Source organism: Rattus rattus, chromosome 4 (assembly GCF_011064425.1).
Source record: "Rattus rattus isolate New Zealand chromosome 4, Rrattus_CSIRO_v1, whole genome shotgun sequence".
Classification (NCBI taxonomy): domain Eukaryota; kingdom Metazoa; phylum Chordata; class Mammalia; order Rodentia; family Muridae; genus Rattus; species Rattus rattus.
Genome location: NC_046157.1, coordinates 43267247 through 43283512, shown reverse-complemented (window position 1 = coordinate 43283512; position 16266 = coordinate 43267247). Strand labels below are relative to the sequence as shown.

The window sequence follows — 16266 nt, the reverse complement described above, 5'->3', positions numbered from 1 at the left end:
CCTATTTGGTTCATAGCAATTTAAAACTATATTATTTTTCTGAATCAAGAAGACACGGTGACTATTATTCTGTGCCGTCCGTTAATGAATCAGTGGGGACCCACACTTTTGAATTACATCCCTTCTATGTTTTGTAGAATAGAAAAGTTCTGTAATAAGTGGAATATACACAAAATAAATATGCAAGAACTTAAGACTGACTAGCCTCAGATAGCCAATAATATTCAACCGTAAGTTCAAGTATTTAAAAGCTACTGTATCGTCAGTGGATTCTCTCCTACCCAGAATGCTATTGGGCCATCTCATCTGCTGTACTTTTTAATCTGAATATATGCTATCTGTAGTCTTACGAAGACTAATCTTTACAGAACAGGAGAATTCCTTTCTTTTTCCATACTGACAATCTACAATTAACCCTGTGATCAAATCTTAGAGACCACAGTTTACCAAAATCTAATGTTTTTACAGGTTTGTAAGTGAGCTGTCTGCTAGAAACAGATTTAGAAATAGTCTTATTTTCTGTCTCCAGAGCCCGGATAGGCACGCAACTGAGCCATGTCCTATCTGGATACAGAGCTGAGTATTATAGACTGGGTTCTGGAATCTGGAATGAGGAAAAATCTATTTCCTTTCTGGGCTTAGTTCAACACTAAGGAGAGTTTTTAAAAATTATTATTTGTGATGTTTTCTTTGTTTCTGGCCTTTAGTGACTGGCTAAGGTGTGCACATATGTCTGTGTCTGTCTGTCTGTCTCTGTGTGATGACAGTGAGGTTGATGTTTGTACAGTTGGGTTGGTGGTGGTGGTAGAGGTGGTCATGATGGTAGAAAACTTCAAAACAAAACCGGGAAGAAGAGATAAAGTCTCATCACCCTCCATAAGGGAACAATCTATGGACAGCATTTTGTAACCTTAAACAAATGCACATGAAGCATAGGTGCACCAAATTGCATAAAATATTGCCACTTGTTATAAAGCCTCAGATTAATCCTAACATCATAAAAGTGGGGAGTTTCCATATATGACTATCACCAATAGATAGACCAACAACAAAACTCAAAATAAAAACTACAGAGAAACATTGGAGTGAAAAGAAACAGCAAATCAAATGTACCTAGCAAATATCTACAACATTCCACCTACACACTAAGGGTTATACATTTTTTTTGTAGCCCATGAAACTTTCTTGAAAATAAACCACATATGAAATCATAAAGCTAGTGTGTTAGTCATGATTCTCCAAAAAAAAAAAAACCCAGAATTTATAGAATGATTTTATCTGCTTATCTATCTGTCTATCTATCTGTCTATCTATCTATCTATCTATCTATCTATCTATCTATCTATTATCTCTCTATTTATTATCAGCATCTATATTTTATCAGCATGCCTTTGTATATATATATATATACATATATATGTATATACATATATAAATTCCCTTCACATGCATGTATATGTCTATACATATACATAAACATATATATCAAGGGAATTTATTAGAATGGTTATGATCCAGCTAATCCACCAATGCTGCCTACCCACAGAAGTTTTGAGAAATCAGTAGAATGTGTGACACAGATTAAAGGTAGATCTTCCTGCTTCAAAAGAACTGGATTCAAAGTGGGCCTTTCCACATCAACTTATTTAATCAAGAAAAAAAATCCCTCACATCTGTCCCCAGCTGCTTGGGTTTTAGTTAATTCCAGGTGTAGTCAGACTGACAACCATAGCACATCTTGACTGTATAGAAAATTTGAAACTTCTGCATTCTATCTTATCACAATAGAACAGAGGCAAATACTAACATCAAAAGAAAATACAGAAAGCATATAAACTCAGAGAGATTATACAACCTCCTATTTGTAAATGAGTCACTGAAGAAACTAATAAGGACCAATTAAAAAATTCTAGATTCAAGTGAAAATGAACAAAACACACCCATATCTATGGGAAACAACAAAGGCAGTCCTGAGTAATGTTTACATCCCTAAGTGCTGACATAAGTAAATAGGATTTAAAAGAACTAACTTAATGATGGACCATAAAGTCTTAAATTCAAGCAAAAGGTAAAATCAAGAAATAGTAGGTGGGGGAGAAATAACTAACAACACAGCAGAATTAAATTAAATCTATGTTCCACTAAAATAAAAAAAATCTAGAAGAAAGGAATGAAGCTAACACTAGAAGATGGAAAAGATTCCCCATGTGCATGGGAAATGAATATTATAATAATGGCCTCCTAACAAGGCAGTCTACAGATTCACTGCAATGTTCATGTCTTAGTTTGGGTTTTATTGCTGTGAAGAGACATTAGGACCATAGCAACTCTTACAAAGGAAAACATTTCACTGGGTCTGGCTTACAGTTTCCTAGGTTTAGTTCGTTGTCCCCATGGTGACATGGAGACATGAAGACCTGGAGGCAGGCATGGTGCTGGAGAAGGGCTGAGAGTTCTACGTCTTGATCCACAGGCAGCGGAGGGAGGCAGTGTGCCACTGGGCGTGGCTTGAGCACAGAAGGCCTGAGAGTCCACTGCCCCCCCCCCCGCCAGGGCTAAACATTCAAACACATGATGCTATGGGGGCTGCTACTATTCAAACCAGCAGAATCAAATTAAGTTTCAGGGCCATTCCTCATAGACATAGAAAAAAACACATTAAAATTTATATGGAAGCACAAAAGAGCAAGCAGCCAAAACGATCTTGAACAAAATGACTATTATAGGAGGCAACACTATATTTGATTTCAAGTTATACTATAGAGGCGTAGTGATAAAAATACCATGCTAGTCGAACCAAAGACGACTCAGATGAGTGGAATACAATAGAGGACCCAAATATCACTCCCTAAGTACAGCTGCCTGGTCTTTGACAAAGTTGTCAAAAATATACACTAGAGAAGAGCATTTTTAAGAAACGGTACTGGGAAACATGGGTACCAACATGCAAAAGAACGAAACTAGGTCTGTATCTCCTACCCTATACAAAACGACTCCAAATGGATCAAGATTCTACACATCACAACTGATATTCTGAAACTGCTAAAGGAAAAAATAGGGAGTACCTTTCAACATATAGTTACAGGTATTTGGTTTATATATAGCACTCAAGTGGCACATAGAGTTAGTCCTTCATCATTGTGACTGTAAGCACAGCAGTCGGCAGGCAGATATGTGCTGGAGAAGGAGCTGAGAGTTCTATATCTTGGTTCATAGGCAGTAGGAGGAGACTGTGTCCAGCAGGCAGCCAGGAGACTAGAATTCCACAGTGGGCAGTGCTTAAACCTGGGAGACCTCGAAGTCCACCCTGATAGTGGCACATGCCCTTCAACACGGCCATACCTGCTCCAACAAGGTCACAACTCCTAGTAATGCCACTGCTTGTGGGCCAAGCATTCAAACACATGAGTCGGGGTGGGGAAGTGGCAAACCTATTCAAACAACCACACATTAATGAATTTAAACACCAATTAATCAAGCAATCTAATTAAAAATGGCCACAGAAATAAAAAAGTTCTCAAAAGAAGAAATATAAATATCGAGGAGTCACTTCAAAAAGTACCCAGCATCACAAAATAATGCAGGTTTGGATTATTTTACAATTCAATTTCACCTCAGTTACAATGGCTATCATTGTAAATACAAATGTTGTGAAAAAAAGGAATTAATTGTTATACACTATTAGTGGAAGTTGGTTGAAGCCACTTTGGAAATTCATCTGGAGGTTTCTCAAAAAGTACGAAAAAAAAAAAAAGGAGTAAAAACTAGAATTATAATTACCATAGGAACCAGCTACACTACTTCTAGGGATAACTCCAAAGGATGCTGTAGCATACCGTAGAGAGACCTGCACATCTATGCTTATTGCTGTTCTGTTTATAATAGCTATAAAAGGAAAGAAACCAGATGTCTATCAATTAATGAATTGATATATACAATAATATGTGTTTTCAGATATTAAAAACCTGGAATTATGATCTTTTCAGTTAAATGGATGAATCTGTGCCAAGTGACATAATCCAGACCCCAAAGTACAAATGCTTCATTCTCTCGTTCATGTGCAGGTCTTAGTTTTAACTCTGCATTTCTTCTCGTTTGAGTTGGAGTGCCTTGGGAAGCCAGGGAAAGGAAAGAGATGCCGTTAGGCTGTATTGGCCTAAGTGTGGAGGGATAGTAAAAGCAAAGAACAGAGGGGGATGCTGGGCATGAAAAGAGGTTTAAGATGGCAGTCAGGAAGACAAGGTAAGAGGGCAGGGCAGAGAAAATCAGCCTAATAAAGGATGTGTAAAGAAAAAAAAAGCCATTGGAAAGCCTAGCACTTGTAACCCAAATGAAAAACAGAGAGAAGAACAAGTCATTATGCATAGCCAGGCAACTCTCATAGAAGCAGTGGGTTAACTAAACAAATTCCCAGTTACAGACATGGGATACATTTATAGGAGTTGTTCATGGAGGCTCCTGGGGCCACTCAAACTACACAAGTTCTTGGCAGCCCTCTTGGTTACTCACCGCAACTAGAGTGTAACACACTCTAGTGACTGAACACGCCACAGCAGACATAAAGAAAGTAAGCTGACACTGAGCTGATAAGCTCCTGGCTGCTGTTCAGCATTCAAAGTACTGCAAGATGCTGTGCAGGCGAGTGGGGCAGAAATGGTTCTACTGTCTCATCCAACTGTGAGTCCTGCAAACCACAAAGCCAGGCTGACAGGAAACAGGTAACCACCAGTGCAATAGGGTGCCTATTGGAGGGAGGAAACCACTTTCTGTGTGGCTTTAATGCCTATTCCACAGGAAGAAAACCATGCATAATATTGTAGACATCGTTAACAACTCATTCCTAGAGAAGTGATGGGCTCAAGAGAGGGAACTTACTACCGTTTAATTAAATTAACACCCGTGTTTCTACACATAGGCAAATGCTACTCTTAGCCTTCGTCAGACGAGTCTCTTCTTGTAGTGAATGTAGACTTCTGGCTTACTCAAGGCATTAAGAATAAGTGAATAATTGAAGGCTCGGTTCTGGACAAGACATTGACACTGTCACCTAAAACACTCAGGGAACACTGTAGAAGAGGGGATAGAAAAGATAGGAGAGCTGGGAAGTGTGGTGAATGGCTGAGAAATGCCATCCTCTAGATTCTCTAGCACGAATGCAGTCATGAACACTGATCTACTGACACTGGGCCCATAGCAAATGGGCCCTGTTAATCACTAGTCACAGATGAAGGAGGAGCTCATGGGAGCTACCTGTTAGAACCGAACTACTGATTATTAATACATTCTGGAAGAGGGAGACTTCTTGTCTTCAGTTGTATATCCACTGCTGAGCCCACAAAGTTCCAACAGGTAGCTTCATACAGACAGCCCTTGTTAAACTAAGTGGGATGAAACAAGACGAACAGTTATGGATGTCAAGGAAAGATTTGTAGATGAGAGGGAAAGGGGAGGAGGCAGATGCAGGGAGTGGGTATAGGAAGATAGGAGGGAGGGGTTGGGGATTTAGCTCAGTGGTAGAGCGCTTGCCTAGCAAGCTCAAGGCCCTGGGTTCGGTCCTCAGCTCTGAAAAAAAGAAAAAAAAAAGGAAGATAGGAGGGACTCTGGGGTGAAAGTATTCAGTATGTATTCTACCCCTGTGGAAAACTGTCACAGAACAAATTTAAGTAACAATAAGAGATTCAGGTGGTACGAACATTGCATGGCAGGTAAGAGCAGGAAGGTAGGTTTCAGAGTCAAAGGAATAGATGAGTGGTCCCAGTTTACTTCAGTGTCTGCTCCTTGCATTCACCACTCGCTACATTAAAACAGAGCAAACAAGAAAATCTTTCCCTCTGCACATGATTTCCTCTGTTTGTCTCTCATGCTATAGATTATCCAAATCATGGCTTTCTCCAGTGTTGGTAGGGACCAGTGGTTTTAGTATCACCAGGAGCTCGTCAAATGTGTAGCCTCTCAGGTTTTACCTCAGTTCTGCAGAGTTAGGCACCAGAGCACTGGTAACGCACGTGCACTCTGGTGTCACATGCGGCTGAAAGCTCCTGGTGTCCTCACACCTGCATCCTCCTCAGGGTGCACATGTGTGTGCAAGGCATTGTGCAGTTAACAAAAGAAGCAAAAGCTCACGGAGTAAAACAAAGTCAGTTACTTTAGGGCTTTGACTCAAAGGACGTGAAAGGAAAGACTGAAATTCCTCTCAGAGGCCTTAACTGAAAGTCAGTTCCCTGTGCATCACTTGTCAAATTACTCTCTTTCATCAAAATCCTGCCTCTCCTGTAAAGCAGAGACGATTGTTTCTGCACAGCTTAAAAGGGGGACCTGATGTGAAGCTTCAGTGGAGGATGATGAGCGTGAAAGTACGTGTTCTCATTAGAAAAATGAAAATATCAAACAATGTTGAGTATGCACAAAAGCTTATATGAAAATCTGCACATCTTAGGGCTGGAGAAATACACAGCCCAGCAGCTAAGAGCATTGACTGCTCTTGCTTGGGACCTGCTTTCTGTTTCTAGTACCCACATGATGGATCACACTCGAGTCTGAACCTCATTTCTAAGGTTTAGTGCCCTCTTCTGGCCTCTGTGGATACTGCATACACGTGGCACACACAGCAACATCCATATACAGAAATTCCTTCTAAGAATCTCTAAAACAAATGTCGAAAGCCAATGTGAACGCATTTCATTAAAATTATGTATATGTGCACATACAGAGATTGCCCAGAAGTTTTCATAAGAACACGAAGAATTTGGTATTCAAATTATTTGTAAAATACAGTAGTCAAAAGCAATAAATATATTTTATTAAGTCATGTAAAATAAAACCTGATCAATTTTAGAGTACAAAAGATACCCCACTGCCAGGACATTATGGAAAGAAGACCCCTCATCTCGTTCTAGTATTCTTCTAAGTGACAAAGAGAAAAAAAATCATATTATTGGTTGAGAGCAGAGCCTTTACAGTCATAGGCACAAAAGCTAATTCTGAGTCCTTTAACTCTTTGACTTTGGCTGCAGTATTCTTTCCCTCTGTGAAATGAAGGCGAGAAAACCTAGACCTTTCAGGGTTGGCACAAAAATCAAATCACTAAAATTTTTAGGTGTTGGCATAATGCCAATAGAAAATGAATGCTTAAAACTTTCTAGCTATCACCACCATCACCGTGATGACCGTCACTGTCATCATCAGCAATTAGAAGAGAAGTAGTTGATACAACACCTTCTTCTTTTAAGGGGGCAGAGTCAGGGGACCAATCCATACCAAGAAGAATCTTTATGCGCAAACGCCCTCAGAGAGAGTGAGTGAGGATGCTGAGGAAAGCAGCTAGCATTGAGCAGAGATTAAAGTTCCAAATTATATTCTCACAATCCTGCTGACCTGACCCTTGCCAAGGCGTTTGGATTTAATGCAAGGGTTTGACCAACTGTAAGAAGCCTGCTAAAGAAGTTCGTCTTTGGGATGTTTACTGCTAATTGTCATTTTGACAGAATGGAGAATCACTTTCCAGCTGGGCCCCTGGGCCTATCAGTAGGTAGTTCTCTTAATTAGGTTGTTTGAGGTGGGAAGCCAGTTCCACTGTGGGTGGCACCATTCCTTGGCTCGGATCCCACATTATATAAGCAAGAGAGAGGCAGCAGCTTGCATTAATTGTTCTCTGCTTCCTGGTGGTGGGTAAAACATGAACAACTGCTTCAGTCTCTTGCTACAGTGACTTCCCCCACTGTGATGGACGGTACCCTTGTGTTGTTAGCCAAAATAAACCCTCTTTCCTGGAAGCTGGTTTTGTCAGGGTATTTTGTCACAGCAACAGGGAAAGTCACCAAGCCTAGCACTTTCTGAAAGAAGTTGACATTCAACACAAAGCTGTACCTTTCCCCTCCTGTTGAGCTGCTTCCACTCTTCCACTGTGGTGAGGTAATTCACGGCTGCATACTCAATGACTGACAGAAACACGAAGAGGGAGCTGACCCACATGTACACATCCACTGCCTTCACATATGACACCTGGGGCATAGAGGCGCTCACACCAGTGACGATTGTGGACATCGTGAGCACCGTGGTGATTCCTGCAGTTCAAGAAGAATGAAAGGCAAACTCAGTGCAGAGAATTCCAGTCTCTGGATCACCACCATGTTTCTCTTAAGAACAAATAACAGTCCAGTGTTCTAGAGTTGGAGAGAATGGTTGCATGCTAGCGCTGGACATCAAAGGGTTCTCATAGGACTTTTCTCTCTACCACTATGTCTTGCTGCTGCTGCCCACAGCTCACACCTAACATCCTTCCATCTAGAAACCCCAGACCCAACATGTGTGAAGCCTGTCTTTCAATGGACAACCTCTGATTATCCTAGTAAGGTAAACACGTGGCCAATTTAAGGAATTCTTCTTGGAAAGAAATGACAGGCCCATTTTCAGTAACCACCTCTAACTTATCTAATAAGTACTGCATGTAAGAAGTTGCTTTTGTCTAACTTTACTCTTTTTTTTTTCTTTTCTTTTTTCCGGAGCTGGGGACCGAACCCAGGGCCTTGCGCTTGCTAGGCAAGCGCTCTACCACTGAGCTAAATCCCCAACCCCAACTTTACTCTTTCATGCTGCAAAGGGGCTTCAATGTCTAGGTTGATCTTAAATACTAGTGAAGACTGCTATTCTTTACATTTTTCTTGTATCAAGAATTCTAAGGAGCCATCGTTATTACCTCCTTTGTACCCCTTTATATGAAACTACACTTCAACTCAGTGTGTGAGTATTACTGTTGGAGGCTCTTTCTGAGCAACGGGTGAATGCCAGTCATTACTCCTCATTTCTCTCCTCACCTCCTCACCGTTTCCTTCTCTTTCTTCCTCTTCTCTAGAATCTAGAAGCCTCCCTCTTCCTCTCCTCCCCCCCCCGTGTGTGTGTGTGTGTGTGTGTGTGTGTGTGTGTGTGTGTGTGTGTGTATGTGTGTGTGTGCAGGCACTCATCTCTCTTTTCTATCTTTCCTCTCTTTGTTCTCTTCTATGAGCATTCCAGGTGAAGAGTTGGGCGTCCCAGAAGACGATGGGGGAAGTGACTCAGATTTTAGTAAAACACTAGCTATGAGAGCTATTCCATCTCTACCCTAATTTCTCGGAAGAATGTTGCTGGAGTGCTGTCTGGAGAGAAGGTACCATACTGTAAATATTTGAAATGCACACTGGCCACAGTAGTTTTATTGTTAACTTCACACCAGGGAAGTACAAATGAAATTCTTAGTGAGTTTATGAATTGCGGGGAGTCTCCAACAGCAGGAAGAGGGCTGTAATTTACTCTTAACTGAGAGATGCGTTCACCAAGAGGCTTCTATCCTCTCTACAGGATGCTGGGAAGTGCTCCTGTACAGGAGCCCCGAGTCAAATACAATGGCAGCTCCACAGAGCCACTCCATCTCAAATGAAGTTTTAGTTTGTATAACAAAGCACAGTACATCATGGTAGCTAGATAGTTACCCCGGGGGTGGGGGATCCAGAATCTCACCTCAACACCTCAACAGTGATTTGACTTATAAACTCTATTCTAGCTCTTAACAATAAGCAAAGGGACTGCCTTATTCAATCTTAGGTCTCCAGGCAACAACAATAAAAATAAGTAAGTAAATGAATGAATGAGTCCAACAGCAAATAGCTCGCATACGGCTATATACTGTGTCCATGTTTGGTTCCAAAACACACTTGTTGCACAAACATGGAGATGTGAATTTTTATTAATGTATTGCAAACAGCTGAAACCAAGATTATAGCTTAAAAGTGGTTTGCTTCAATCAGATATTTACCTCCCATGTACTTTGATAAACATTGGTCATAGATTACAAAAATGAAATATATGCTGAGAATAGCAGAGTGGTTGGCCCACATTTTGTCAGGAACACGATTCAGATTTCTGTTACTGCTAAACCTGTGATTTTTAGTGTAACTACTGTCTCTCATTTTAGACCTGGAAGGGAATTCCCTTTGTTTATGTGATTATAAATCAATTTCCATATACTGTAGATCTCTGAGTCAAGATGCTACAACATACTGTGAGACTATGTTAAGAGGTTAAAAGGTACTTTGCCCTTTCAATAGGCCAGAGGTGTTAATCCATCCTTCTAGGAACTAAGGGAGTCCTGAGCTTCACTCCTGTAGAGTAACTTCCATCAGTAGTCTAAAAAAATTAAATATCTTCTCATTTTATAAGACGTGGAACATAGAACTTTAATATTTTTCAACAGACAGCAATTTAGGCTTAGTAGATAAAATAGTGGTTTAGAAAAGTTGTAAAGTAATATAAGGAATGAGTGTATACCAGAACCATTGACTATCTGGATTAATAAAACAGATGCTGGCAAGGATGTGGAGAAATAGGAATACTCCTCCATTTTTGGTGGGATTGTAGACTGGTACAACCATTCTGGAAATCAGTCTGGAGGTTTCTCAGAAAATTGAACGTAGTACTACCTGAGGACCCAGGTATACCACTCCTGGGCATATACCCAAAAGATGCTCTAACATACAACAAAGACACATGCTCCACTATCTTCATAGCAGCCTTATTTATAATAGCCAGAAGCTGGAAAGAGCCCAGATGCCCTTCAACAGAGGAATGGATACAGAAAATGTGGTACATCTACACAATGGAGTACTACTCAGCTATTAAAAACAATGACTTCATGAAATTTATAGGCAAATGGGTGGAACTAGAAAATGTCCTCCTGAGTGAAGCAACCCAATCACAAAAAAGCACACATGGTATGCACTCACTGATAAGTGGATATTAGCCCCAAAGCTCGAATTACCCAAGATACAATTCACAGACCACTTGAAGTTCTGGAAGAGGAACAACCAAAGTGCAGATGCTTCACGCCTTCTTAAAAGGGGAAACAAAAATATTCATAGGAGAAGATATGGAGACAAAGTTTGGAGCAGAGACTGAAGGAAAGGCCATCCAGAGGCTGCCCCACCTGGGGATCCAGCCCATATACATAAAGCCACCAAACCCAGACAATATTGCTGATGCCAAGAAGTGCATGCTGACAGGAGCCTGATATAGCTGTCTCCTGGGAGGCTCTGTCAGAGCATGACAAATAGAGGCAAATGCTAGCAGCCAACCATTGAACTGAGACTGGGGTCCCTATTGGAGGAGTTAGAGAAAGGATTGAAGGAGCTGAAGGGGTTTGCAACCCCATAAGAACAACAATACCAACCAACCAGAGCTCCTGGGACTAAACTACTACCCAAAGAGTACACATGGACAGACCTATGGCTCCAACTGCCTATGTAGCAGAGTACGTCCTTGATGGGCACCAATGGGAGGAGAAACCCTTGGTCCTGCCAAGGCTGGACCCCCAAGTATAGGGGAATGTCAGTGCTGGGAAACAAGAAGGGTTGGGTGGATGGGTGGGGGAACACCCTCATAGAAGAAAGGGGAGGAGGATGGGATAGGGGGTTTATGGATGGGAAACTGGGAAAGGGGATAACATTTGAAATGTAAATTTAAAAAATCCAAGAAATAAACCACCAGTATCTATATTTTCCAGAGAGGAGTTAGGTATTAATCATTTTCTCTTACAAGGATGTTTGGACTGAGTAGTTTACCAGTCCTTATTTATTTTAATCACAGTACATATTTTCATTGCATAACATCAGCAATAACACTAATGATAAAATTAAGGAGAGAGTGGGGAGGAGGAATTGTTGGATAGGGGAGTAAATGGTAAGATAACTGGCATAAATTCTTAAAGCAATAGAAGTGGAAACTGGGATGATTAGAGCCACATTAAACACACCTATTATGTCCCGAGCCATCCCTTGGAAACACATTCATCTTGACAAATGGTATTCCTTGCAGATCCATTAAACTGAACATCCCAATAAAAGGGTTTTGAGTCACACGAACTGACCATTTAGTCAAGGGAAGGTCATATATTGCATTAGGAAATTACATTCCCACCTACTGACATCATTATGCATAGTTAGAAAGATGTTATGAGAAAATATTTAGCCAGGCCATTTGACTCAGCTCCCCTGAGCCCTCGCAGTTTCACCGTATTAACTTTTAAGCACATGCGTGGGTGAATTAAGGGCAGTCTGGGGAGGATTCTTCATGTCTTCATTTTATTGGCCATCATTGGCCAGGCACGGTGAATCAGTAGTTCATTAACCATGATGACAGCAGTAGGCTCACAGACATCACTTGTTGGGACTTCTGACTTTGTTAACCCCTTCAGTGAAGGGCTAAAAATAGTTTTACTGAGGGAGGGGGTGGTCTTCATTTGTCTTCATGTAAGAAGGCATTTTTTCCCTATAAGAACTATTTCCTACAGGCATAACTAGAAGGACAAAAATGGAACACACGAGGAGAAGATATGAACTATATATCACAGCACCCCTCAGTGGCCAGAAGCACCAATTTCTATTCTGAGTACTGGAGTCTAGTGGTTGTCATTAGAGACTGGTTAATTTCTCTTGCATGTGTGCACTAATTTAAACCATTTCCTATGGTGAAATGTGAAGTTTATGCAATATTTTTACAAGCCAAAGAACAAAAGCTATTTTGAGGAACACTATCAGTTATAGGAGTCAAGAGAGAACTAGACAATGAACTTGATCATCCATTGGTTTATTATTTGTGGCATTGCTGATCAGATGCAGGGCTTTGCACATCCACTGTTACCTCTCTCTCAACTTCCCCTCTTTTTTTTTCAGTGAAATGCCAGTTTTATTCAAAAGGTCAAGGCAAAAACCATCATGCTCATTGGAGTAGTATTTGGTACTGATTTTCTTAAACCTGGACTGCTCACTCTATCACATCAAGTGAAAGAACAAGGCTGTTGATTGTTAACCATGTGATCCTCACTTTCAAGTCTGCGGTAGAATGCTGCCAGACTTACATGTGTTATTGTGAGCCTCCTATTCCTCAATTTTTATGAGGAATTAATGGAAATATCAATGCTTTTTTTCTGATGTTACACAGTAAATTGCAGGAATCTCTGAGAGATCTGGAGGTTACTTTGTAAGATACTGCTTTTTAAGTATCTAAGTCTGTGGATGAAAGATCTGTTCACAGTACAAAATAGACCAGTGGGTTTTCCTTAGGGAGTTTCAGATTCTACACTATAACTATCCTGAGCTATTTAATAAGACCAGATTTCTCACTATTTTCAGGGAAAATTTAGTACAACACCCTGAAGAAATCGATAGGACCACTTGTCTGAATATAACTCCTGAAATTCCAAACTACTAGGAGAAAATATAGAGGAACACTTCAAAGCATTGGTATAGATGATGAGTTTTTGGTGACATTCCCAAAGCATAGGAAATAAAAGCAAAAATAGAAAAAAGTACCTAACTTAAACTAAGAAGGACTGCACGGGTAAAAGAAACAAACACAGTGACCAGACTACCTACATAATGAGAAAATATTTTTACTCACTAACCCATAAGTTTGACAATGGACTCATAACCAAAGTACATAGTGTACATTAAAAACTCAACAAAATAAGTAATCTACTTATGAATGAGCAAAGAATATGAGTACATACTTCTCCAAAGAAGAAATTGATTTTTGTACAAATTGTGAAAAAAATGCTCAAATCCTTTGTACATATTGAAATGCAAATCCAACTAAACCCCAATTAATATAGCCAACAAGGGCACACACACATATAAACACACAAACACACATACAGAAACACAAACACACACACACACACACACACATACACACAAAGAGAGAGAGACAGAGACAGACACACACACAGATACACATACAAAGACACTAAGAAGTTTATGAAAAGCAGTATGGAAGCTCCTCAAAATACTAAAAATAGATTTATTATACAATCTAGCTACCTCACATCTGCACATATGCCAGAAAGAAACAATAGCAACACATCAGAGAGATAACTACACACGGATGTTAATTGATAAATAATTCAAAACAACTAAGATCTGCAATGCTCAGCCTAGCTCCTTATCAATAGATATGTGGACGAGGGCTACATTTATCTGTAGGTATGAGGATGAGAATTAGAATTTAGCGAGGTTGAAAATTCTTTTTGCAGCAAGTGGAGACATTACAGTAGGCCACAATTGGTCAAAATGAAGACAGCTGACATAGGTGTGCAGCCTCAACTGATACATCTAAAACATAACTCCTACCCCTAACTCTCAGGAAACATTGAGGAAAAGGGAAAACTCTAAGAGCCAGAGGACCTGGATGTCTACTTCAGGATTGTGTTGTCTGTATAGGACAGGGAATCTGTACCCACTAAATCGGAACAATATGGCTACCTATATTAGAACAATGACAACACCAGTTGCCAACAGGGATGGGTCAAATCTCACAAAGGCCCCACCCTTAGAAGAAAAACTAAAGGCATTAAATGCTTACTGAGAGAAGGAGAATCAGTCTTTTATAGGGATGAGTTCCCTAAGTAATTGTCTAGTATAAAGTGTCAGCCCTAAAAATATATACACAAAATGTTCTCGATAGTACATTTATATATCTATGTGCATATGCATGTAGCAATAATAATTACAGGAAAACAAAAACAATAGAGACAATACATAAAAGAAGGAGAATTTGGGGGCAAAGGAAGGGAAACAATGTGTGATGGGGAGTAGAATATGGTGGTAGTGATTGAAAGATGATCAAACTGTACACAGTAAAAGTGTCATAATGAAGCCCATTAGTTTGTGCCATTAATAAATGCTATAAAATGAAAAGATAGATATATGGATGAAAAATTTCCATATACAAAATGAAGTACTATGGGTCCTAAAAGTGATAGCTTATCAGTTGTAGCAAGTGGATGGGACTGGAAGATGCTATGTTAAAGGAAGTAAGTCAGAGCAGACAGAAAAGTTCCACACAGTCCCTCAAGTGTTGAAATTATTTAAAATGTTAGCAGTATTAATAATGTTAATTATAAGGGTAGGAAGGGTAAGGGGACGTAGAGATAGAGAGAGGCTAGTAGTGAATTGATAGTTACAAGCAAAGTGGGTTTTCTGCCACACTGGGGGCTATAGTTTATAATAGCTTACAGTACAGCATGTCAATTTCTATGAGTTCAAAAGCACCAAGCACTAAGCAATGATGAGGTGGCAATGTCAATTGCCTAATTAGATCAATAAACACTATAACCATGCTTTGAACTACTACCCTGTGCGTTCTAGAAACTGCATTTAGAAAGGCAAGAAACAAAGGCAGGGTTTGAGGACAGTAGGAAGCTAAGGCCCGGGAATCAAGCAGTATTATGGGAAAGCTGTGGTTTGTTGCTGTAACAGTGGGAGAGAGGTTGCTCTGATTTGGGTGCTAATTTACATAATAAGCAAAATTTTCCTATCTCTCAGGGATAAACGCAGATATAGGAGGACAGAATTTCAGAGGCTTGAGCGTCATATTTCTGCATTCATACTTCACTTCAGCCTACTAGCTCTTACAGCTATCATTCTCACCATGTAAGTGCAGAGCAGTCAACGTGAGGGATATGATTAGAAGTCATGCTAATGTACTTCTTCTAGACTGAATGCCCTTCTCGATCTCTCTTGGGTGCTCGCATGTGCCCTCAGACTCTTACTTGGGTCTGTGCTTGCCCCTGTAGTGCTGGGATCGGGACACAGATGTTCTGATAATGAAGGCAGAGTCAAAATAATTTAATTACTCATTCAGATGATATTTTCCTTGAAGATATTCAAATCTGATATGCTTTCAGGCTGTGGCTTTTGTAGGGGAAAGAGGTGATCACATTATTAATATTAATAATTTATGTCTTTAAGTGATCTTTTGAAGTATGCATAAAATTTGTGAACATTAACTTCAAAAATGATCCTTTCTGGGATGAATTTTTATTATAGTTGCAACGATTACAATGACTATGAAGCACGTATTAAAACCTTCTCTCAAGATAGAGCTCTACAGGTAGAAAAGAAAAAAAAAAAAATTACAGGAAAACAGGACTTGTCCTGAACCAGTCAAGAAGGCAAGGGGCATTAACTCTTGGGTCCTCATTAACTAACGTCTTCTTCCAAGTGCTCAGCTTGGCACATTCCACTTTACAAGGACTCAGTGACCATCAAGTGGTTCTGAAATGGTTCCCATAAATCATCGTGTATGACAGTGGCATCTAACATGCTAGATGGGTTAGGCAACCATCCCTGTGTGGGGACCTAGTGAGGCAGGGACCGAGTCTCCCTGGAAATTCTACTATTGTTGAATCTTATTCTGACCTTTGAGTTAAGTACGAATTTCTGATCAGTTCCTATCTTCCCA

The 16266-nt window shown here is 40.1% G+C and overlaps 1 protein-coding gene across 1 annotated transcript in view; it reads right to left on the bottom strand.

Moving 5' to 3' along the window:
* Gabrr3 (gamma-aminobutyric acid type A receptor subunit rho3) overlaps positions 1-16266 on the bottom strand; it is a 52361-nt gene that overhangs the window by 1476 nt on the left and 34619 nt on the right. Inside the window, exon 8 of the mRNA XM_032900328.1 lies at positions 7867-8063. Coding sequence (XP_032756219.1) covers positions 7867-8063 — 197 coding nt within the window. The remainder of the gene's footprint in view (positions 1-7866; positions 8064-16266) is intronic.